Here is a 25,824-nt window from a genome sequence, read left to right as displayed (position 1 = left end):
GGCCTAATTGCCAGTTGTCATGGTGAAGCCAAAGCATTGTGAAAGAAAAAGGGAACAATTTGCCTGGAACTACACCAGAGGACATTATGCTAAATGTTTATTTGCTTTTCACAGAAATAGTGTCAGTGGTGTCCCAACACAAAGGAGTAAACTAGGCTGATGCATTGTCACATATTCTGTGCTGATGACAATCTCAACGTATCCTAAAGCTTCCTGTTCACATAAAAAGCCTTTCTACAGATGCCTTTCTGTTTTAAGTATGTTAAACCCTGACCCTGATCTATTGAAGTGACAGGATTAAGTAGGAGTTTGTTGTCATACTAGGAAAAGGGAATGTTCACGATTACAGGAATAGTGTGATCTACACTACCGTTCAAAAGTTTGGGGTTAGACTGGAAGAAGGTATTATGGACTGAAGAATCAACATTTGAATCTTTGGTTCATCACAGAGGATTTTTGTATGCCATCGAGTAGGAGAAAGGATGGTTCCTCAGTGTGTGACACCAACTGTCAAACATGGAGGAGGAAGTGTGATGGTCTGGGGTTGTTCTGCTGGATCCAGGGTCAGTGATTTGTACAGAGTGAGAGGAACCCTGAACCTAAACGGCTACCACAGTATTCTGCAGCGTCATGCTTCACAATATATACAGTAACCCTGAAAAGCTTATTTACATATAATGTGAAATAAATTTTAGCTCCCAATTATGCACTACCGTTCAAACATTTGGGGTCACTTAGAAATGTCCATATTTTTCAAAGAAAATCATTTTTTCCAATGAAGATAACATTAAATGAATCAGAAATCCAGTCTAGACATTGTTAATGTGTTAAATGACTATTCTAGCTGGAAACAGCTGATTTTTAATGGAATATCTCCATAGAGGTACAGAGGAACATTTCCAGCAACCATCACTCCTGTGTTCTAATGCTAAATTGTGTTAGCTAATGGTGTTGAAAGGCTAATTGATGATTAGAAAACCCTTATGCAGTTATGTTAGTACATGGATAAAAGTGGGAGTTTTCATGGAAGACATGGAATTGTCTGGGTGACTCCAAACTTTTGAACGGCAGTGTATTGGAAAAAAATACACTTATTTTATTCTACACTTCTGTCAGCTTAAGGCTGTTAGCTTAGCAAAACCCAGAAACCACTTCTCTACAGAAGCAACAAAATCCACCATAAGCACCACTAAAGCTCACAAATGAGCACTTAACATGTCATTTTTTTTAAACTGTAAAAGAACAAATATAAAATCTGTTACAGAGGTTGATATTTTACCTTTAGTTTTTTTAAAAATGTATTTTTCAAGGGTTACACCATTGAAAGTTTATTCGGCTCTTAAAAGTAAATGTCCAGGCTGAGATATGTGTCTCAAATGCTAATTTAGTGGGATTCTCTTGCATGAGGGGATCTCCATACCGTGGCAAAACCTGATGGATGGATCACAGCGGAAAAGCATTGCGACACCAAATGAGTTCAAATGAACCTGGGGGCCAGGGTCTGGTGAAGGCTCAAACGGGCCTCCCTCACATTTGAAATGGGTCAATGCTGGAGCAGAGGGGCTTCACACCATCGGCACGCTGGGGGTTGGGAAGGACACTCAGGGAGTCCTTCTGTTTCCAAGAACTGCAGTTGTTGGTGGGGAAAAGGGGAAAAAAACCTTGCCTCATTCACATTTCTCTCCTCCTCCCTCTTACTACTGATGGAAGTAGGTAGTAATCTGCTGCAAATGAAGCATGCTTGAGTTTGAGTGTTTAGATATTTAGAGCCATTTTAGCACTGAGAAATAAAAACAACATAGACAAGCAAATGTTGTACCAAATATAACATACACTGATATCAAACAGCATAAAAAATCCTACACGTCTGTTACACACATTCCTTTTCATTAATTGAAACAGGCTCCAGAGAGCAGCGGTTTTAAGAAACTCGACACCAGAGACAAAGCAGGTCAAGTCCTTTCAGCTCTCCGTGTCTAATTCCTCCTGGGGCCAACCCTGCTAAAATGTATGCAGTCGCAGTACTTATGGATAATGGCCTTGCATTATATTCATACAGGCAGCCACACAGGTAATTTTTTTTAATGTTATTAATTTGCAGAGAGCAGGTGAACCCATGGCCCAGACCCCCAGGAGCAGGACAGCTTATCTGTTCAGCAATGTCAGTCTTTGCCTTCTGCCGTTGTGCAGTAAGTCTCCAACCTTTTCACCACTGCTTAGAGCTTCAATTCATTAAAATAATCTTCTATAGTTGAAGACAACCGTCAGAGCTGAGTTAATGGAATAAACTAGGTGATTCTGAGTTCAGAGCGAGGACTCCTCAGCGTCGGCCTCTTCCTCTGCCGCCCCAGCCTCTCCCACGGCGGCTGCTCAGGTGTCCGGCCGAGCGCCTCAGCTTCTTCCTCTCCTCATGGTGATCCCGCTCTGCCTGCTGCTGCTTCCTCTGCTGCTCCGACTGCAGATGACAGAATTATGTGTGTGATTCAAACACCTGATGACGATGACTACAGGAATTTAAAATCCTAACAGACTGTGAAATCTGGTTGCATCACACACACAAGGAGAAGTTTCACAGAAATTCTTCTCTCTAATCTCAAGACTATATAATAATATAGCGGTGCATCACACACTACATAATATTGTTACTCCACCAAGGAACATGGCGAAGTTATGTGACGATCGGCGTTGGTTAATCTGTCTGTCTGTCTGCAACATTACTCAAAAACAGACAGATTTCGATAAAATTTTCAGGAAAGGTCAGAAATGATACAAGGACCAAGCGATTAGATTTTGGCAGTGATGCAGCTTTTAGTCTGGATCCACGGATTTGTTAAAGATTTCTGTATCACTGCGAGATAGCAGCATGGCGTCACTGTAACTATGACAACAAGTGAACACTACGTCAGCTGCCTGCTGACGATCACATGATTGTGATCCTACTACAAATCCACCACTGCAGACCACAAACTGTTTAAAGATTTAATCTGTCAGAAATCATACAATGACTGAGCAGCCTTGGCGGAGGACTGTGCACTCTGTCGGCTTTTCTTGTTAAGACTATGATGCCAGTGGGAGCTGTCAGGCACTACCTCAACATGATCTCATTGGGAAGCAGATAGAAACAAAATGGAGCAATTTGCTGTGACATTAATAAAATACTGCAGAGAGGAAAAACAAAAGCAGAAGGCTGGACAAGTCTGGATGAGAAAAAGTTTGGGCAGACAGGCACAGTTTGTCTATTTTTCTATATGAAGTTAAGATTTTATCAGTTTGAATGTCTGAAGTTAATGTTAATATCTAGTGCTAGAATGTTTATTGTAGCATTGCTTGATGATCTCACAACCTGGAGCTGCATTTGTTCTGTGTAAAATGTGTAGAAACTGACCCCTTGACAACATTTTCATCCACTTGGACAGTTGGCACCAGCTGGTTTACAGTACATGAGGAGTTTTATATTTGCACTCTACTGCTTTGAATAATGGAGCGATGAGGAAGATTTACAGGAGAGATAATGGGTGATGCACTGCATTAGCTGTGTACCTTTTTGAGAGTGAATGTCAGCTGTTTGCTGCCCACTGCAGTGTCAGCCACGTTGCTGACTCCAGAGTACTCCTCCATCTTCAGGCGGTCCTCCAGAGAAGCCCTAGAAGAACACACATGATCCTCAGACACAATAGAAGCAATATACACAGAGTGCAGTCACCAAGTATTAGGACACCACTTCTCACAGAAAAGGTGATTCTAGCTTTCAACAGCTGCACACCCTGAAGCAATCTGAATAATAGTGCTCATCTGGCAGTTCCATTTAATACGTTAGAAAAAGACATACTTCTGCAGCTTCTGCTTGTGGGCCATGTCATTAAAACTTCGGAACTCCTCCCCGGCTTTGATCTGATAAAACTGAGGCTGGCTCGTCTTCTTGCTCTTAGTCATGTTTGAGGTTTTGTCTCCTCCATTCTGTTCTCTCTCCAGCAGGACAGTGTTGCGGTCTGCTTCCTTCCTCTCCTGTCGTCGGCGGTCTCTGTCCTCCTGTCGCAACAACCTCCGCTGCTCCCTCACCTCCTCCACCCAGCTCTTGTCATCGTCCGAGCTCTCCTCCTCAGAACTGGCCCGTCCCTCTGGTTCCTCCTCATCGTCAGCCACCTGGACAAAGATGTGGTACAGCAAAAGTCACTCATCTGCTTTCTGCACCCTGAGTACAGGTCTGACCCTTCATCTTACACAATGTCAAGAAAACACAGTGTGCGGAAACAGCTTGCTTGCCAAGGTCGATAAACAGAAGAAAAACATATGACCATGTCCGGAGGGACTACGGAGCCAGAGCTAATGTCGCACTTTTTCCCAGATAAAAATCAAAAAAGCCACTATTTAGTTACGCTACTTCCCTCAGACATAAACCACTAAAATCTTGGAAAAAATTCAAACAGTGTGAGTTACAGAATGAGTTTCAGCACATACTTGCATAACTGAATCCCCAAAAACTACATAACACAAGATTCCATTCTGGTGCAGGAACTGTAAGGAACAACAAAGCTCATAAATACCTGTTGGGAAGTGGCATCCTGCTGAGCCAGTAGACGCAGCTTCTTTTTCCATTTTTGTCCAACCTTGGAGACGATGGGATTGAGCAGGCGGAACTCATCGCTCTGCTCGTCCACCTGGTAGTCTGGGTTTTCAAACATCACCTTGAAACGGTCGTCTCCCAGGATGCTGGGGAGAGCCTGCAGGTTTGAAAAAGTGGAGATGGTGGAAAGGCTAAGTAGATCAATCTGTTATGGAAAGCACATCTTCATTTGAATTTCAACTGAGTCCCATTTCAAAAAACATAGACTTAATACTAATGTATAGTTGCCCGACAGAACAGAATACAAAGAACAAACACAATATCTTCAGAATCAATCGTTGCAGAGCACAAAAAATGGTGAATTTTGTAATCATGTTCTCCTACCTTGCCCTTCTTTGTCCTAGAAGTCAGCTCTGCTTCATCGTCGCCCTCTTCCATCAGCTTGAGAGCCAGCTCCTTGTTCACCTTAGGCAGCTTCTGTCTCAGTCAGAGCAAATGCGATTACACACAGGTAGTGGGCAGTATCAACCCATCAGTTTGAATTGTGAAGCAAAAAACATATTCTGACATCTGGCATCATCAAAGAATTAACAACTCTATTAATTTCTAGAGGTCATTAGTTTTTCCACTTCAGAAACCAGTGTGACAGGGTGTGTGTTGTTCAGTGCCTTTGTATTTTGCTGTCGTCTAAGCCTGCAGCAACCAGTCCAATCCAGTCTGACTGGTACATTCAACTCCAAAAAAAAGTCATGCATATTATTAACATAAGGACTGCACCATAAAATGTGAAAGGAAATATCTCCGCTCCTTTATAACTTCTCCAGGACCCAGATCTAAACAGTTTTGCTCTAGATAATCAGTGAAACTGTAACTCCTACGGAAAGATGAAAAATTTTGTCTCTTACCTTAACCTGCACTCTCTGGGTTCTGGACTCTTCAATCTTCTGGCGGATCTTATCCTTGCGATACTCTTCGTATGCAAAGGGATTTGCCATGCTTTTGACCTGTGGTCAAGCCAAACAGCAAAACCATCAAATTTAACATTTACAGTAGCTTTTGTGTGTAATATTATATTCAATCTGGATTTAACAACTCTGACAAAACATATCAGAGACATATAAGAAACTGAGACAGTGGTTAATACCATACCTTGTGATAAAGCCTAATGTCCATGAAAAAGCCATGCATGTAGGCTTTAAGGAGAGATGATCCCACCAGGTGAGACAAACCTGACACAAATAAGGATAAACAAACAATAAAGGTCTCTGTACAATAAATATCCATCCATCCATTATCTATACACCGCTTAATCCACACTAGGGTCATGGGGGGGCTGGAGTCTATCTCAGCTGACTCAGGTGAAGGCAGGGGACACCCTAGACAGGTCACCAGTCTGTCACAGGGCTACATGCAGAGACAAACAAGCACTCTCACATTCACACCTACGGGCAATTTAGAATAATCAATTAACCTCAGCATATTTTTGGACTGTGGGAGGAAGCCGGAGTACCCGGAGAAAACCCACGCATGCACAGGGAGAACATGCAAACTCCATGCAGGAAGATCCCGGGAAAGCCGGGACGAGCCGAACCGAGGATCTTCTAGATGCAAGGTGAAAGTGCTAACCACCAAGCCGCTGTGCAGCCCACAATAAATGTACACATTTAAAAAATAAATATATATGTTTATGTGAGGAAAAACTAAACTATGAGCAGAAATATGTTAAGATTTTTTGGTTGATTCAGAAATATTGGTTGACTATGAAATACTGAAACATTGCTTTTACTACTTCACAGAATGTGTGCAATTTGATGTATATTTCTGGTGCCTTAAGGATAAATGACGTTGCTTATCCTCTTGCTTACTCAATTTTAATTTATCAATTAAAAGATTGGATTTGATTGAAGGCTGAATCCAAATGACTTTGTTGATCCTCTGTCTTTTCCCCTAAGGTGGCTATTTGTTGTTCAGGGTAAAGGTCTTAGTTACTGGGTGACCGTGACATTGATTTACCATGTTCATGTTCACTTTGGGATGAAGTGAAGTAACTTCTGGTGATTTTTTCACTCACATCATTAGGTGTCAAACATTTTTCTGCAGAACTATCAATGTTCTTCTCAGTGTCAACTATATTTTATATTGTGTGCTCATTCGCAAATGTTAACATGCTAAATTAAGATAGTAAACATGGAGAACATACCTGCCAAACATCAGCATGTTAGCATCGTCATTTTTAGCATGCTAACACTAAGCTCAAAGCATTGCTGTGTCTAACTACAGTTTCACAGTGCTGCTAGCATGGTATGCAGACTCAGTCTGGGGATTTTAATGAGAAAAACATTGTTTGAAAGAAAAATAATTATTTTATTAAAGTCAAAAATGTATGTGCAGGAAAGCTTTAACATGTGTCATTAAAAATAGAAATGCATTGAATAAACACAATCAACAGTTATATATTGGCAAATCTTGTGTATGTGTTCTGTACATATAAATTAAATATCTTTGTACATAATGGCTCACAAGTTGTCCAATCTCCTTCTGCTGAAGTTACAATGCTGTATCTTCGAGTTTAAATTTTACTGAAGATGCTTGATTGATTGGCTTAAAACAAAGAGTGGATCTTATTGGTTGCCATTTTTTTAGGCACAAGATATTGTACTAGATATCTCGAGATACTTTAGAAGTGGAAGAATGAAGATTTGCATTATATTCTAGTCTTACTTTCGTCTGCTGATTGAGGCCGACGGCTACACTCTCTGAACCTGAGTCTGTCTGAGGTTTCTTCCTGTTAAATGCAAGGTTTTTTTGTTGTTGCCAAGAGGTTGTTTGAAGGGAATTATTAGATGTATTGGTTTTCTCTCAATTCTATAAAACTGTAAAGTCTTGACCTCGATGTATGAAGTGCTCTGAGATGACTGATGTTGCGAATTGGTGCTATCTAAATAAAACTGAATTGCTAATGAAAATGGGGGCCATTACATTATGTCATATTTATGCAACCGTTGTAATGCCATCAGAGTTGTACTGAATCAAATTTCTAAGAATCTCCACCCTGAGATTTTTCACTCTGAAGCATGACAAACAGCAGCATGGGTTGGGGCGACTGTCAGAACATACATTTGGTATGTCAGTCTGCAAGCGTGTGAGTGCATGTAGATGGAGTATGTAAAGTAAGTTGCTCTTCTCAGGAACTTCCACCAGTCCAGCCAGCCTGCCTCACAGTTACATAACAGGGCCACATTGCGCGGCTCCTGTAAATCAACACTGCTGTTCCCCTGCCTGCCCCCTTCTCTGCTTTTATTCCACATCAGCCAACCACCTTTCTGCTTCTGGTCATTTGATCTCTTTACTGCTGAGCCTGCATTCCAATGTTCATTCAACCCATCCAGAGTCCACTCCCTCGACCCTCCTTGCTCCCACCCCCACACACCACTTTTCTTACCTAAAGCCTCTCAATCATTCCCGAGGCCTCTACTTAGATAGTCTAGCCAGTCAGCTAACCCCCAAGGCGGCGGAGCGGCTCACACTGATTCATAGTTTTGGGTTGGGATTAAACTCTTTCTTTGTACAGTGATCTCTTGCTTTCTAACTAAAAGAGTCAATGCACAAATTGCATGTTTGCTTTAGGGAACTTTTTTGGCTGTATTGCCTGTATAACTTTGAGGTGATTTATTCCACATGATGTGAAGTTTGTGAGTTAAAATGAAAGCAGCGAGGTCTCACCCAGATTATCCAGGTCCTTCCGGGTGACAAACTTGTAGTCATCATACACTGTGCTCTCTGGGCTCTCCTCCAGCTCCTCTGTTAGATTATCAAGGAAGGAGCACCAGCGAGGCGCAGGGCCCAGAGCCTAAACACACAACACACACACATGCACTGGTTCACATTTAGACTGTTGAGTAAGTATGAAACCTGCCATGAATTTGTTGAAACAAAAATAGACCAACTGTCCTGGGTCATGTTTCCATTCCAGTCAGAAATGAATGACACATCCCCTTTCTCAAAGAATCATGACATTCTGCTGACGTGTAACCCAAAACTGATGATACAGAAAAAACCAGAGAGCAGCAGAAGTGTTGCTGCTTCACAGGTTGAACAATCATTTTCACAGTGAAAAGTAAAAATGTAATCCGTTTACAACAATAATAGTCACTATTTCTTTTCACCATCCATTCTGTGTGTTGGAGATTCTCATGCTGACATATGCTCATGTTTCTATCATGTCATTTATTAGCAAAGATATATACAGTCAAGCACGAAATTATTCACACCCATGGTTACTTTTATTCAACCAGCAAGTTTTTTTTGACCAGAAATGACACAGGCTTTGACTTAAGCTCAAAGGAACATTCTTCTTTAATCAACATAATATTTTAAATAATGATTATCATGCATGGAACATGTGTACCACAACATGTTAGCATAACCTTTTTAGCTGGTAGAAGAAGAAGAAAACACTGAATCACACAATACGCTGGAATTAACATCATCAAACAATTTTCCAAAAGGATGGGCAGAGCAAAGCTGTGTCCTCTCTTCTAATCTTCATATTTTCATAACATTGTCAGCCTTGACTGAATGTCTCACTCTACCTTATATTATCAGGATAAGACAATTTTTAAAAATCTTTTTACTTTTTTTCCATCAGTCAGTTTGTCCTCTTGGTCAGCAGTAACAGCAGCTAAATATCTAGCTTCTACTCCTGAGAAAAAGCTAACATTAGCATGGATTAGCAACCCTGTTACTGTGATTAGAGTAGGGTTAGCAAACAACAAATAAAACGTAGAATAGAAATGGTACCATTGATATACAAGCTGAGCCAATCAAGCCTTTGATAGTTTACTACCTATTATTACTTCCCCAAGGAACGCGGTGGAGTTATGTGATGATCAGCGTATATTTGTCTGTCTGCTCGTCTGTTACTCTGTCTGTGCACAACATTACTCAAAATGGAAAAATGGATTTGGATGAAATTTTCAGGGAAGGTCAGAAATGACACAAGGACCAAGTGATTAGATTTTGTCAGTGATGCAGCTTATAGTCTGGATCCACAGATTTGTTAAAGATTTCTGTGTCATTGCAAGATAGCGACATGGTGTCACTGTAACCATGACAACAAGTAAACACTACGTCAGCTGCCTGCTGACGATCACATCATTGCGATCCTACTACAAATCCACCACTGAGGGACTTATTGGGACATATCCGTCAGAAATCCCACAACGACTGAGCAGTCTTGGTGGAGTATTGTGCTCTCTGAGTGCTTTTCTTGTTGATGAATATGTAGCAGAAAATTATAAAAGAGAAGGTTTATTTTTCAAAAATTTTGAAGCCCAAATGTCCTCCAATTCTGGAATGACCCATAAATTAGAGTGATCAACTTTTAAGTCAGTCGCACCTAACAGCTTTTCACTAAACGCTGGAGGTTTAAACGACTGTAGATTGAAATGTTTATCGAGCCACACCTATTTATATTTACCTTTCCATCACTATCCAGAAATCTATTGCTTTATATAATTTATCTTTTATTGCTGCTAATACAGACTGCCAAAGTGATTTTCATTGTTTTTTGTCACAGTGACAATCAAAACCTATTCTGTTCTATTCTAAGTACTTCAAATATTTGAATACATTCAAAAATTTGTCATCCCCAAAAATGCTAAACACCTCAATGTTGATGGATGGAATGAACTCAGTTCTACAAGCAATCGGTTCACATACACAATGACCCATCACTGAGGCCAAAGTCAAAGTCCAGGTCTCTGTCTATTTATTTTATCAATTGATCTGCCAATGTCAAGCAAAATGACATATTTACCTTTTTTCTGTAATGTAGGACAGAAGGCCCAAAGTTTACCACATCCATGTCCATCATGCCTGGAATGCACCCATTTACACAAAGCAAAGTCTAGTTTACTGTCTACACACATTCCCAGTAAGATCAAACTGAGTCACAGAACAGACTGTTGATGACAACAAGCTTTCTCTGGCTTTACTCATTATGCGGTGGCCTTGTGAGCATCAGATTAACGAGACAAAACAAACAGCCCACACACTCCTCTAATCATTTCTCCCACATGTCCTTAAACCATCACCTAGAACACTGAGGCTTGTACACACAGCTGGGTGCACGTGTACACTATCATTCATAAGTTTGGGGTCACCCAAACTTTTTTCATGTTTTCCATGAAAACCCATACTTTTATTCATGTGGTAATGTAATTGAGGGTTTTCTAATCATCAATGAGGCTTTCAACACCATTAGCTAACACAATGTAGCATTAGAACACAGGAGTGATGGTTGCTGGAAATGTTCCTCTGTACCTCTATGGAGATATTCCATTAAAAATCAGCTGTTTCCAGCTAGAATAGTTATTTACCACATTAACAATGTCTAGATTAGTCATTAATTTAATGTCATCTTCATTGAAAAACTGCCTCTCTTTCAAAAATGTGACCCCAAACTTTAGAATGGTAGTGTATATGCTCTAACTTCAAAAATCCATTACTGCGCCATGAAATGTCCATCGGACATGTGCCTGTCAGCCCAGCACCTGATGAGCAGGATGTGTAAGGATGTAAAAGCCTCTGTACTCACTGGGATGTAGAATGTGTTCATCTTGGGATCTTCGTTGGCAGTGAAGAGCATACCTGTTAATGAGACACGGAGTGAAAGGCAAAGTAATGTGAGAACAGAAGCAGGGCAGTTATTAAAAGAGCTTATCTATGAGGAGTAAACACTGAATTTAGTTCTAGCAGAGACGGTTTTAGGGAGAGATTTGCTGCTTAAACATTCCTGAATCAAAATCTATGGAAGACTTTACTAATGCCAAAGATGGCAGGTAGAGCCAAAGATCTCACATTTGGACTCATCAGACTAAAGCACATATTTCCACTGGTCTAATGTCCATTCCTGGTGTTTCTTGGTCCAAACTAATCTCTTCTGCTTGTTGCTTGTCCTTAGTAGTGGTTTCTTAGCAGCTATTTGACCATAAAGGCCTGATTGGTCTCCTCTGAACAGTTGATGTACAGATGTGTCTGCTACTAGAACTCTGAGGCATTTATCTGGACTCTAATCTGAGGTGCTGTTAACTTGTGATTTCTGAGGCTAGAGACTCGGATGAACTTCTCCTCAGCAGCAGAGGAGACTCTTGGTCTTCCTTTCCTGGGGTGGTCCTCATGGGAGCCAGTTTCGTCGTAGCGCTTGATGGTTTTAGAGAGTGCACTTGGTGATACATTCAAAGTTTTTGCATTTTTTTCGGACTGACTGACCTTCATTTCTTAAAGTAATGATGGACTGTTGTTTTTATTTACTTAGCTGACTGGTTCTTGCCATAATATGGATTCTACCAGTTGTCAAATAGGGCTGTCAACTGTGGACCAACCTGACTTCTGCACAACAAAACTGATGGTCCCAACCCCATGAAGAAGGCAAAAAATTCCACAAATGAACCTTGACAAGGCACACCTGTGAAGTGAAAACCATTTCAGGTAAATTCCCCATGAAGCTCAATGAAAGAAGGCCAAGGGTTTGCAAAGCAGTAATCAATGAAAAGGGTGGATAACCTGAATAAAAATCTAAGGAAGAATTTACTAGCGCAAAGATGGTGGCTGTAGGACATTTCCCATCCCACCCTATTAACAGGCAGCCGTCTGCTTTTCAACAGTCTTAGAAACATCCAGCTGGTGTCCTCAAACTATGAACATTCATAGCAGAAGTCTAACTTGGGCAGAAAAACACCTTACAGACCGTACTTTGGGCCAAAGTCATCAAATTTTTTAAGCAGTTTAGATCAGATTTCAGTGACTCTATACGTGCAGTTCTTATATCCAGGTGATCATTAAAAGTTACAGTTATGGCTCGCTCATTCATTTATATAGGAGCCTCTTCTAGTTTGCCCAAAACAACTGCTCTAGGGCCTTACCAAGATGGCTGCAGAGTGGCAAGATTTGCCTTTTGATTCTCGCTTTATATATCTGAAGGGACGGCAAGCAGTTTCAAATGTTTAATATTTAATAGTTTAAGTCTGACTAGTTGTAATTCTACTTCAACTTATTTTTAATTCCTTTGAATTCGAGACATCTACATTGTCATTTTCAAATATCTTAGATGAATTTTGAACTCAGAATGACATTTTACAGATCTCAAACTTGACTAGTTCAAATATAACTACAAATATCCTGAGTTTGACTTTGACTAGACTAAATGACATGCAGCTATCTGTAGCCATGTCAGAGACAGTGAGAGGAAGCTTGCTTTTCAAAATATTTCGGCACTGCAGCCGTAACTGTATATGACAAAGCAGCTTGAGGCAAATGTTCTAGTAAATTTTGACCGCAAGTCTCTAATGAAGGAAGCTCTTGTTCTCTACAAACTCCTTGTTGTTAAGCTCTTTCTATTTCATGGCATTTTCTTGCAATCTTATCAACCACAGCGATCACCATTCCTTTGACTGACACGATGGGATGGGATATTTAGCCAATAATGACAATGAAGATTTCTGCAACTACTATTCTGACTGGTTAAAACTGAGTAACAGAAATCTCTAACTGTTGTTTTGACTATGATGAATGACCATAGATATCTGGAATAAAAAAATCAGACTAGTCAGAATGACTGATTGTAATTGTGGTTCATCAAGCTCAGACATTTTAAAACAGCTTGCCATACTGTGAGGCCATTTGGACTCCTAAAAACCATACAAGAAGAGACATAGAAAGCTGTTGTGTTTAAAAGCAGGGAGGCCAAAAGCATGTGTATCTGTGAGCTGAATAATGCTGATAATTGTCTCCAAGTCGCTGCTCTATGACAGTTTTAGAGATGAAACCTCATTAAGAAAGCCTTAAACTAAAGTCAGTTGAAACCAAATGATTGCAACAATGACTTTGATGTTCACCATAAGTTTTGTTCCCTGTTTGTTCTTGTATCAACTGACTGGCAATGACAGCCAAGACAAAGTATGAAGTCAAACTGTGTGTAAAGTACAGTAAGTTGGCGCCACCCAGAGGTGGAAAGAAGCTGTACTCAAGAACTTGTTTGAGGAAACCAGGTCAAAATAAAGAAATCATTTCAGTTCATATTTGCAGGCTAATATAGGGATGCATCCAAACATTTAAGCTGTTATTTTGGTTTCAGTCCACTTCCTAGTTTTCTGTCCTATTTATGTAAACAGTACAGTAGATATACACAGTAGACGTTCTGCTGCAGTGATGTTTTAGCATCCCCTAAACTTTCCTCCTTCCCAGTTTCTCTCCTCACCTGAGTTAGGGTACATGCAAACATCATTGATGTTGACCTGAGGTTGTATGGAGGAGAACAGCTTGCCCTGCGGTGAAGAGATAAGATACAAGAGAGATAATCAGCACTGGAAAGACTTCTTGACCACACAAAGAAACAGCACAGATTTCAGACACCCTTCTATTTTACACAGGCTGAATAAAGTATAAGGCTGATCAAAACTGCTAATATGTAGAGATGAAATCAGTCCTTACTACAATATCATTGACATGGACAGGTCAGGTCCTACTTACAGTGTCTTTATTCCAGATTTTTATAATCTTGGAGTCAGAAGACACAACCAGGTCCAGCTGATCGTGGAAGTTAAGAGAGTTGATTGGCAGGTTGTAGAAGTGGTCTTTAACCAGCAGTGGTTGGCTGGAACGCAGGTCACACAGCAGCACCTTTAAGAATAAACCAAGGGGGAAGAAAACTTTGAAATTCTCTGAATTCTGTAACAAGTAGACTGCCAAATCAATCAAGTGTCATTTCTCTCTATCTAATCCGATCTTTTGCTTTCTGAATTGTGACTACTGTCTGTTCCATCTGTAGCCATGATGTCGGTCTGTCTATCATTTTCTTTGTCTGCCTTGTCCTCGCTTCCCATTCATTTTTCCAGTTGTGATAATATATTTCAGATTATCTTTCCTTATGTGTCCAAAAAGTGTTGCTTGTTTTTTCCTAATCAATAAATAACTAATAAACAAATGCATTTCTACAAAAATATGCTGTATTTCTGACAATGCCATAAGGGGGAATGAACAGCGTTGGTACTGCACAAGTACTTCGCTCTCAGAGTGCTTTTCTTGTTATTTATGTTCAAAGATTCACATCCGTACATCAGAACTGGCAGGATGCAACAGCTGAGAGTCTTCATACAGATGCTGATTGCTATTTTCTTATTTGTCAGTATATCTTTCATTTTCATAAATGCTGTTTTTGCTATTGCTACTCCACATCTTATATCTGTTTCACGCCGCCCATCTGATGTCATCCATGAACCTGCTTCAGTATTTCTTGGTCTAATTCTATGTTACAGGTTGGGATGACATTTTTCTTTGAAGTAGACTGCCAAATGAAAAAACAAAAACAAATAAAAATGAAGGATGTCTTTAAATGTTTCTGTGTGAATAATGAACTGAGGGCCAACATTTTACAAGGGCTCAGCGCCTGACCTCTGAGTGAAAACTGAACTCATTTTGAGCAAAGTAACATTTTAGAGGAGTCTCTATTTGTGAGTTGGCTAATCACAGGAAGAAGAGAGAATTTCATGCTGTGTGAGCAGCTGAGAGTTTACAACAACAGCAAACAGAAAGGCAGTGAAGAATGCGGGATAGAGTGGTATCAGGGAGGTTTCTGACCACTGTTACAGATAAAATAACTAAAGCAGACAGCCTGTGTAAGATATCTCTATAATGCATCTCGAGCCTTTTTGAATTAGTAAAAAGCAATTGATGAAGTGAAAAAACACAGGTTCTCTACAAGTGTAGGAACATTTTGGCCTACCTGTCCTGTGCTGGTGCCAACAGCCATATTCAGGGAGCCGTGAAACTTGAGCGCACTGATGGAAGGCAAACCTTGGACTCTGTCAACAAACACACAATCGGAATATGACCTTATCAACTAATTAAAGGTGCAAAAGCCACAAAGACAAAAAGGTGTAATAATTACTGTAGCTCTTTTGCCTGCCACTTGTTTTCCAGCAGCTCAGATACAGGCACTAGATAAAGGTGTCATGCAGCTGGTTGTATATGAACTCAGGGGAGCTGAAGTCCGCTGACATTGTTTAACATCTCAGCACAACAGATGGTTACTCACTCTGTTCCTTCACTGAGGCTGCTCAGGGCACAGTCTAACAGGCCCACTCGGTTCCGGACACGAGGGTCCCAGCATTCTACCCTCCCCTGGTAACCAAACACAAGAAAGATCAGAAAGTCGGACAAATGCAGGTTTGATTTTTGAGAATCAACTGTATCAGAATTAAGATCAATAAAAAGCTGTAGTAAGCTACTTTTTCATGTGGGCAGCTCCAAATATAAGCCAGAAGCAATGGTTTGAAAAACATGAACTTTAGCATTTATTTTTGTCAGCCCAGCTGGTGTGTGATATTTTATACCAAACAATATCAAAAAGATGAGAGAAGAGAAAGATCAACCAGTGAAGAATTTAAAACTGAAAAAGTCCAGAAATATTTTGTATATATAAATACTAAATGTGGACCGAACTTTTAGCCCCTTTCAGACGTCTTTCATCAATCTGTTTAAGTGACAGCACTCTGTCGTCACTTTCACGTTAATGTTCCTCACAGTTTCATTCATTCATAGCCACCACAGTGACGGAGAGAGCGACAATATTTGTCATACACATGAGACTGGACAGTACATGAGTGATGTGTGGTCAACGGGTAACTACTACTTAACAAATAATATTATAATAATAATATCAATAACCCTCCAGGTGGGATGGAGCTCAGAGCCTGAGGATGGCCGCAACTTAACATAGACTTAAACACAGTTAATAAACGGTGACTCTGTGACAGCTCACCTGTCTGAGATTAGATAGAGCACGCTGTGTCTTCTACATCCTGATCAATGCTGTCTTCATGTTGGTGATTATTTCTATATGATGCTGCAGGCATTTAATAAACTCAGAGAAAAGACTCCTACAAACATTTGGATGCAACAAACTAAACTTAGGCTCCAATTAAGAATTTATAAAAACCTTAATTACATTAATCATTGGTCAGTCTCATTAATCTGACCTGCTCACTCTGTCTTTATCGTAGCAAAGTTCTATTGTTATGGACATTTCAGTCTGTAGGAGATGTGAAATTGTAGAGTTAACTGAAGAAAAAGGTGCTTGTTTTTTTTAAACTGACACTTTGTGCAGTCTGTGACATATACTACCATTCAAAAGTTTGGGGTCACTTAGAAATGTCCTTATTTTTGAAAGAAAAGCCTTTTTTTTTTCAATGAAGATAACATTAAATGAATCAGAAATCCAGTGTAGACATTGTTAATGTGGTAAATGACTATTCTAGCTGGAAACAGCTGATTTTTAATGGAATATCTCCATAGAGGTACAGAGGAACATTTCCAGCAACCATCACTCCTGTGTTCTAAAGCTACATTGTGTTAGCTAATGGTGTTGAAAGGCTCATTGATGATTAGAAAACCCTTGTGCAGCTATATTAGCATATGGATAAAAGTGGGAGTTTTCATGGAAAACATGAAATTGTCTGGGTGACCCCAAACTTTTGAACGGTAGTGTACGTCGACTTCACCAGCACTCCTTCTTATTGATTTTAGTGACTGACTGAAGCTGAATATCATGTCTCCATCTTGTTCACTGTCACCCCTCTCAGCTTTCTCGGTCTTTGTTAAAAGGAAATTGATTTATCAGGGGGAACCCACTGTTGTCAAGAAATACTTTAATGGGGACGAATTATACAGGGAAGTAGAAGAAGGAAACACTTGACTATCCTCACTTTAGATTCAACAGTCTATCTGACAGCTGAATTATTGATTTATGAATGAATCTGTAAAAGCAGCAGGATGGCGACCTTTCCGAAATTCTTTTTTTTTTTTCTTTTTCAGTCTGCTGGTCTGATGTGGAATGAGCACTCAGGCTTGCTGAGTCAATGATTGCTTTGTACTCTTGGTCGGCCCCGACTCGCTCACAGCTCTGCCAAGATTTTAGAGGTACAGAGGAACATTTCCAGCAACCATCACTCCTGTGTTCTAATGCTACATTGTGTTAGCTAATCAGGTTGAAAAGCTAATTGATGATTAGAAAACCCTTGTGCAATTATGTTAGCACATGAATAAAAGTGGGAGTTTTCATGGAAAACACAAAACTGTCTGGGTGACTCCAACCTTTTGAACAATAGTGGACCAATACTGGGCTCAAACGCAGGAAAACAATCACTAATCTGTTACAGCCACTGAATACATTTCAGACTTGTGCTACACTGGAAGTGATGCAGAAATGCTGCCATGACCAACTAGTAAGACTGCTGTCACCACACTTACAGAAAGGCTACCATGAGCTCATTTAGACATGAAGCTGACACATTTAGATGCCATCAGAACAATGGAAAGGAGTGCATGTCTGACAAGGACTTTTCATACTGCACTGCTTTAAGGACTCATTTTTAAAGCTGGTGGCTTTGTACTGAACACAACCAATGAAAGGCTACAACCGTGCAAGGCTGTGAAATTGCTCCTTTTCAAATTAAGCGCATGTGACGCAAAGCAAATTGGTTGTGCACAATGTGAAAATAACTAACGGCATTTTAATCCATAAATAGCAAGAAACAGCATCACACCACAGTCACTGGTGTCTCATTTCACACAGAGCCTGTCATAGCATGTACCTCAGAGGTTCCTGTGGCGAATAAATGATGGACAGGGTTGATGTCACACACATTGTTCTCCCTGTTAAGGAAACCACAACAAAGAGGAGTCATGTACATCAGCTGAGGGCAATGACAGCAAAGAACTGATCACTTAGTAACAGATCACACCAAATTATAAAAGCGCCACTGCAAATCAAAGCTGGCAACAGTCTGGGAAAACACTTTGTAACACTTACACTGCATCAGTTTGAAGTGAGTTAAGGAAGCGCCCTTGTTCCAGGTTCAGTCTGTAAACCTCTGAACTGAAAGAAAAAAAAAAAAGGTTACTGGTGTGGCTCACCCAGCTTAGGCAGGATAAGACTAAGAACACAATTGTCTCAATATATAAGATGCAATTACATTCTCACCTTGCCCCTACAAAATAAAGGTCGCAGGAGGGATAGTGGTAAGAAAAGTCCCGTCCAAACTTTGGAATACGTGTCTTGTAGTAGTGACCATGTTGGGAGTGGAACTCTACGTAGCGGTCGTAGTGCAGAAACACCAACTGCACGCACACACAGAAATACAAGTAGTGAATTTAAAGACAACAACTGGTAAAAACACAAAGCATTTCAGCGTTTGGCTTGGCATACAATTTACCTGTATTATCATTCCAAAATTATTCATTTAAAATAACAATCTACCGTGCAATTTATCAAGATATTTCAAAGACTACCCAAGTTTTTCCAAAATTACCTATAGAATATGTTGTGTGGAAAACTTTCACCACCCCTACAGCTATATAATGTCTTTTTAAAAGATATGTGGGCAAATACTGCAGTTTTGTGTAAAACAGCACTTATCAGTCTGAAGTTTGGGCACACCTACTAAATTGTATACTACATTTACTAATTTCTACATTATAAAACAATACTCAAAACTATGAACGAAAACATGAGTGCCAAACAAATCAATATATTTCATATTTTGGTGTCCTCATATTAGTCACTGTTGTTACTATTGGTAATATGTCAGCCAGCTTCACTGGAACATCACCTGGAATGACTTTCAATTAGTAAGTGATCTAAATAAGATCAGCCTTTATACGTACACTACTGTTCAAAAGTTTGGGGTCACCCAGACAATTTCATGTTTTCCATGAAAACTCACACTTTTATCCATGTGCTAACATAACTGCACAAGGGTTTTCTAATCATCAATGAGCCTTTCAACACCATTAGCTAACACAATGTAGCATTAGAACACAGGAGTGATGGTTGCTGGAAATGTTCCTCTGTACCTCTATGGAGATATTCCATTAAAAATCAGCTGTTTCCAGCTAGAATAGTCATTTACCACATTAACAATGTCTACACTAGATTTCTGATTCATTTAATATAATATTCTTTTTTGTTTTTAAAATGTTTTTCTTTCAAAAAACAAGGACAATTCTACCTGACTCCAAACTTTTGAGCGGTAATTGTATACAGTCATGAAAACATTATTAGACCAACCTTGTTTTCTTCAATTTCTTGTTCATTTTAATGCCTAGTACCACTAAAGCTATATTACTTGAAGAACACAATTCACACAACACAAAATGCAGCTGATTATGTCATGCTTTGTTCTATTTGACATGCTTAAGCTTAACTGTATTCCTAGGGTCTAGAACAGGCCATTTCATGTCATAAGCAGCACTGCACATGCAAAGGCATAGAGTGGTTTCCTGCTTACATTCCAGCCGTAGCACAACTCAGAAGTTGTCAGCTCTCACATAACGCCTAAAACTAAAGAATCATGTGAAGCCACAAAGGCAGCCATCTTGGCACTGCTGGAAACTGGCATGAGTGAGAGACAGGTAGCGAAAAAACTGAAGATCTCCAAGACAGCTGTTCATTACACCAAGAAAAAACAAGCACAACATGGTTCTACCAAACTGCTAGCTGGTCGAGACAGGAAACGTCTTTTTACCCCAAGAGATGACCGTGCACTCATCCATTCCTGTGTCAGGAATCGTCATCAGACCTCCAAGGACCTTAAAAATGAGTGGGCACTGTCAAGAAATGGGACTTGTTCATCAACAGTTCAGTTGTTCAGTTATGTATTTGTCCCAAAGTTGGAAAGCGACTTGTTGAAGCTGGTCTGAAGTCACACAGGGCAGGAAGAAGCACTTCATCAAGGAAAGGCAGAGGAAAGTTCAGTTAGTCTTTGATGGGATCACAAGGATTGGACTGTTGATGATTGGACTAAGGTTCTCTTCAATGATGAATCCAATTTTCAGTTGATTCCCACTCCAGCCAACTTACTGGTTAGGAGGAAGCCTGGAGAAGCTACAAACCAGACTGTCTGCCCCTACAGTAAAACATGGGGGTGGATCAGTGACCATCTGGGGTAGTTTCAGTCTGGGTGGAACAGGGCAAATGAACCAGGTCATGTACAGGACTACTCTTGGAAACAGTCTTCTTCCATCAGCTGGAAAACTCTTTCCTGCTTCCAATGACTGGATTTTCCAACAAGACAATGGCCCTTGCCACACAGCAAGGTCAGTTAAAGGCTGGATGGAGAACCAGAACATTGGAACCAAGCCTTGGCGGCTCAATCACCAGATCTAAATCTAACTGAAAACCTGTGGAAAATCATCAAACGCTAAATGGAGAACCACAATCCCAAAAAACAAAGCAAATTAGTGTAAAAGGAATGTGCTGCTGTGACAGCAGAACAATGTCAGAAGCTGGTGGAGAACATCCAAGATGCATGGCTGCAGTCATCAGAAACAATGGTTATGAATCAGTACTAACTCCTGTGTGTATCATGGGACTAAAACAGACAGAAAATAAAACATGGAATCCTAAAAGCTGTTCTTAGCAGTACAATGCCATAGTGACTGATGTAAGAACTAGGGTTGTCAAGGTTAACCGGTTTTACAATAACCACGATTATAAATAGATATTCGTCACATTTTTCACAACCACGATTATCCGTAGAAAAGCCTCGCGAGAGGTGCAATGCAAGAAGCGTGAGCTGCGCTGAGTGGAGAGTGGAGAGAGAGTGGCTCCTTGGCCTGTGCGCGCGCTCCTATCTAATCGGCGTCACTGAATTCACTCACCGCTAAATTGAGGATGGCTGACGGGGGTGCTCCTCCGGACTTGCATCCTCCCAAAAAGCGACTCAAACCAGCAGTATGGGATCACTTTGGGTATCCAAAAGATGCTAAAGGTGAGGTTTTCGTGGATGGGCACCCCACGTGCAAAGCCTGTCGTCGCAAAGTTGCAGCAAAAGGCGCGAATACAACCAACATGATACAGCATCTTCGTGACAATCATCCATCGCTGTATGTCCAAGTCAAGGTAAAATCATCATTTCCCAATAAAAAAGTAAAGCAAACACCGCGTTAGTGCCAACCAGTGCAGCGCTTCTAACAACTTTTTCCACAAGTTTAAAAAATAAAGGGGGTGGGGGGGGGTGGGGGGTGGGGGGGGGGGCAATGACGTAGGCCTAATGCACGTGTGTAGGCAACACTACAGCAGTGATCCCCAACCACCGGTCTGCGGCCCGTACCGGGTCGCACAGAAAGAAAAAAATAATTTCTGGGTTTCCGCCCGCCGCGCGCGGGCACACACACACACAGAGAGAGAGAATTATATGATCAGTTATGACAGATTCTTTACTCGAAGTGTCCCTAATATTGTGGCCGCTGTGCGCAATGAGGTTGCCAAGATGGGACTGTCCGCCGCACGCGCGGTAACTGACGCCGGTCCGGCGGCCGGGCCGCCCCGAGGACCCCCCGCGCCCCGAGTTTCCTCCCGGAGCCAAAACAACCGGCGGGTCGGGAGCTCCGGTTACCTCCTGCGCTCCCGTTCCCCGCCCGTCGCAGCCGGGCTGTTTTCCTGCGTACGCAGGCGAGGGGAAGGCAGCGGGCCGCGGCGGGTGGGGAACGGGAGCGCAGGAGGGAACCGGAGCTCCCGACCCGCCGGTTGTTTTGGCTCCGGAAGCCCGTGCCCTCCTCCGAAGATGCTGTCGGCCCGGTCCCCTCAGCAGGGAGTGTGGTCCGGGAAGCCCCGCTGCCCGCTGACAGTGGTAGTGGAGGAGACAGTAACCTCCAGGACAGGGAGGCTGTCTGTCTGCCTGGACCTCCTGTCAGACTCTAGAGTTTTCCCTGGGAAATGATCCGGGTGTTTTGATTAATTGTTGTAAAATTAGTGGTGAATTGTTTATATAAACGTTTTAGTAAAAATAAATAAGACTCCCATTTATCCTTTTTTCTGTAGTTATATTGTCTAAAATTGTGGAGGATTATTTAAAGCTTAAAATGAAGTGTTTTTAGAATCTTTAAATGTATTCTTTTTATGTCTTTTTGTTTTGTTTGATTTACAAAGTAAACACTACGTTATCAACCATACATTAAATTGCAACATTCCATAATACATAAAAGTCTCAAAGAGGCACTTCACTAGAACTTACTAGAATTTACTCACTAACTTTTGTTTTAATGATGGCAGCTAAAGAAGCCTTTAAGTTCCTCAAGTTAATGACTGTTTTGTAATGCAATTTGCACTTTTATTTACTACAAAGACGTGTTGGAACAATTTATTTTATTTTATAAGAACAGTAAATGTTTAAAAGTTTAAGTATTATTAAAGAGTTTATTTAAATACAAACACTGGGTTTTTTTCTTTCATAATGTCGATAATCGTGAATAATCGTAAAATCGCAGTATTTCCTTCCACAATAATCGTGGCTCAAAAAATTGAAATCGTGACAACCCTAGTAAGAACTGAAGTGATTTTGGTTATTATCAAGAAAACCATGAAAAATGTCAGATATCAGCTCTTAAATTAAACTCTTATGAGCTATTTTTGTTGTTATCATTATATTTGTCCAAACAAATGTACCTTTAGTTGTACCAGGCATTAAAATAAACAAGAAATTGAAGAAAACAAGGGTGGTCTAATAATTTTTTCCATGACTGTACAAGCGTTGATATACAGATGATGATAACATTGATGTACTGATGATCCAAAAGCTAAAGAGTCATCCAGACGAGTAGCAAAAGCACCATTTGATTTTCAGAGATTTGACATAAAGCGAGGCAATGAAGCTGTATGTACTGTTCAGTTATGTATTTGTCCCAAATTACTTACTAATTAAAAGATTTGAAGAGGAGCAACTAATATACAGTATTGCTTCATAATTAATTTCAGAAAGAACAGGTGAGGCTTCTTCCACACACACTAACATGTCACTACCATTGTTGTTGCATACCCTTGCAGCATGCACAAAGTGTTTAAAGAAAAGTCTTACCTTAGAGTAGTCATCAGACAGGACATCAAAGGCAACAACTTGGAGAGAAAGAGAGAGAAACTAATAATCAGAAAATCCATCTGGCTCATGGAGGCCGATTATTAGTTTGGTGTGTCGTTCATCCTACCATCAGAATCCAGACAGCGCTCAAACTTCAGGGACAGCTGATAGGTGTCGTAACAGCGAATCCTGGGTTTGTAAGTTCCTGAAAAACATCAAATCAAAACCTGAAGATACGTGAAGTGTCATATGACGTCACTGTCACCCTGAAGGAAGATGTTCTTTAACTGTAACTGTGCACAGTTGGTGTTACCTGCTGCCAGGATGAACTGACCATCCCTGGACACTTTGATGGAGGTGCACACTGTGGGCATCTCAAAGTCCTGGATGAGCTCAATCCTGCGCTGGATGTCTGCAAAACAGGACGAGAACAGTCAGAACACTGACAAACATGACCGAGAAAATTAAAGAGACTGAGACTGTAGCTGACAACTCACCAACATCTTTCTTTTGTAGCTGTCTTTTCCTCCGATCAGAGAGCCACTGCAGTAACAAGATAGAGCTGATTAGGATTTGCTATCAAGGAAGCTGAAATGAGGAGTCTTCAATACAGTCATGGAAAAAATTATTAGACCACCCTTGTTTTCTTCAATTTCTTGTTTATTTTAATGCGTAGTACAACTAAAGGTACATTTGTTTGGACAAATATAATGACAACAACAAAAATAGCTCGTAAGAGTTTAATTTAAGAGCTGATATCAGACATTTTCCATGTTACTATTTGTTTCCATGACTGTAGAGTTCTATGACATGGCGAAGTTTCTCTTGTAATTAAATTAAAGGTTACATCAGGATGCAGCGTTACTGATTGTTAGCTTGGCATTGATAATTCCTTAATACACAATGTAAGAAACACTCTTCCAGCTAACCGTGTTAGCCTGTTAGCTAGACTCAATGTAAGCAGTAAGTGTACATTTCAAGGCATAAAACGACGTAAAATGGAGGAACGTGTTACCTCCGGAAGAGACTTTCCGTGGCTTAAATTATAAATCTTCACATCGTTCACACTGGATATCTGCATTGTTGACCGTCAACAGGAGTCTGGTCACACATAACACAGCAGCCGCACACCGACAGACTCAATCCACGTTGTTTCAAAACAGGAAGTGGAGGTGGGTTTTGAGAAATAGGTCCGAGTAGAAACCACAATGGCTGCGCACAGTTCCTACCATCTCCGATGTTCGAGGTGCAAAGAAAAATTCACGTTGTATATAGACTCTGTAGTTAGCTATATACAGTCTGTGGATAAAGCTGTATAACTGGCATAAGAAGCCCGCAGGAGGAATCTTACCGCCCGGATTAAGATTAGCCATAAATACAAACTTGTACTTATGTGTATTTATATATGACTTTAACTACAACATAAATGTTAGATAACATACAGAAATTGCCAAATAATTTGTAAATGATAACGGATGAACCTTTGACACTTAACTAACCTTACAACAGCTGTTTTTCACTGATATTTAAATTAATGACACAAAACAATGTTACATCTGCAGAGATGTTGAGTCTGTATTAGTGAATTTGTTGTTAGCCTTGTAGAAAGATAATGACACATGGTTATTGCTTGTTATGTTATTGACAATGGTGTACAAATGTAATATTAGAAAGGCCAGAGTATATTCATCGAATAAGTATATGTAATTTTTTTTATGCTAAAAATAATGGATTACTCAAATCTATCTATCTATCTATCTATGCATGTATATATATATATATATATATATATATATATATATATATATATATATATATATATGGAGCGAGAGAGCATTGAAGGCATTTTTCAGACCACAAAATGGCTTCAGTGCTGCTGAAAGATTAACAAGGCCACTATCATCTACTATCATACAAAAAAAGATTTCTAATGTAAATTCCAAAGGAGGGTTTTATTCCAGTTCATCCACAGACTGTGTGGTTTACCATACTGATGAAATTTACTCAGAAAGCTACAAAAATTCCAGCTTAATGTGATTTGCACTGCTTTGTGTTAGCTAACTTCACTAATTGACAGTAATGACATGACACAATGTACTAAAGTTAAAAAATTAGGTTTTCACAATTTTAAATACAGGAAATGGCAAAAAAAAAAACAATCTGGGCAAACAAACAATGCTAACTTTAATCTGAATAGGCGTGATGCATCCATGTTATAGTTTTACAGTTTTAAACTAGTTTTCATAAATGAATGCAAATGTGTTCAAAAGCATAGACAAACTGAAATATCAATAAAAACAAAACAAAACAATCTGTAACTCTGTGGAACATGCTGAGTGGAAACAA

The 25,824-nt window shown here is 40.2% G+C and overlaps 1 protein-coding gene across 1 annotated transcript; it reads right to left on the bottom strand.

The window, feature by feature from the left end:
- Window positions 1-82: 82 nt before the first annotated feature.
- On the bottom strand, window positions 83-24,642 carry nol10 (nucleolar protein 10). Its single transcript, XM_023274190.3, has 21 exons — window positions 24,494-24,642; window positions 23,976-24,021; window positions 23,792-23,890; window positions 23,606-23,683; window positions 23,479-23,516; window positions 18,606-18,742; window positions 18,435-18,500; window positions 18,217-18,277; window positions 15,660-15,745; window positions 15,348-15,426; window positions 14,096-14,245; window positions 13,824-13,890; window positions 11,163-11,215; window positions 8,288-8,414; window positions 5,714-5,793; window positions 5,470-5,568; window positions 4,949-5,041; window positions 4,545-4,721; window positions 3,830-4,143; window positions 3,541-3,643; window positions 83-2,455 (listed from the first exon to the last, which is right to left on the bottom strand). Exons 1-21 carry the CDS (start codon window positions 24,557-24,559, stop codon window positions 2,321-2,323), a joined length of 2,154 nt encoding a protein of 717 aa, XP_023129958.2. The 5' UTR covers window positions 24,560-24,642; the 3' UTR covers window positions 83-2,320.
- Window positions 24,643-25,824: the final 1,182 nt, after the last annotated feature.

Source organism: Amphiprion ocellaris, chromosome 20, assembly GCF_022539595.1.
Source record: "Amphiprion ocellaris isolate individual 3 ecotype Okinawa chromosome 20, ASM2253959v1, whole genome shotgun sequence".
Lineage (NCBI taxonomy): Eukaryota > Metazoa > Chordata > Actinopteri > Pomacentridae > Amphiprion > Amphiprion ocellaris.
The sequence above is the reverse complement of the archived record's forward strand: the minus strand, read 5'-3'. Positions and strand labels throughout refer to the sequence as shown.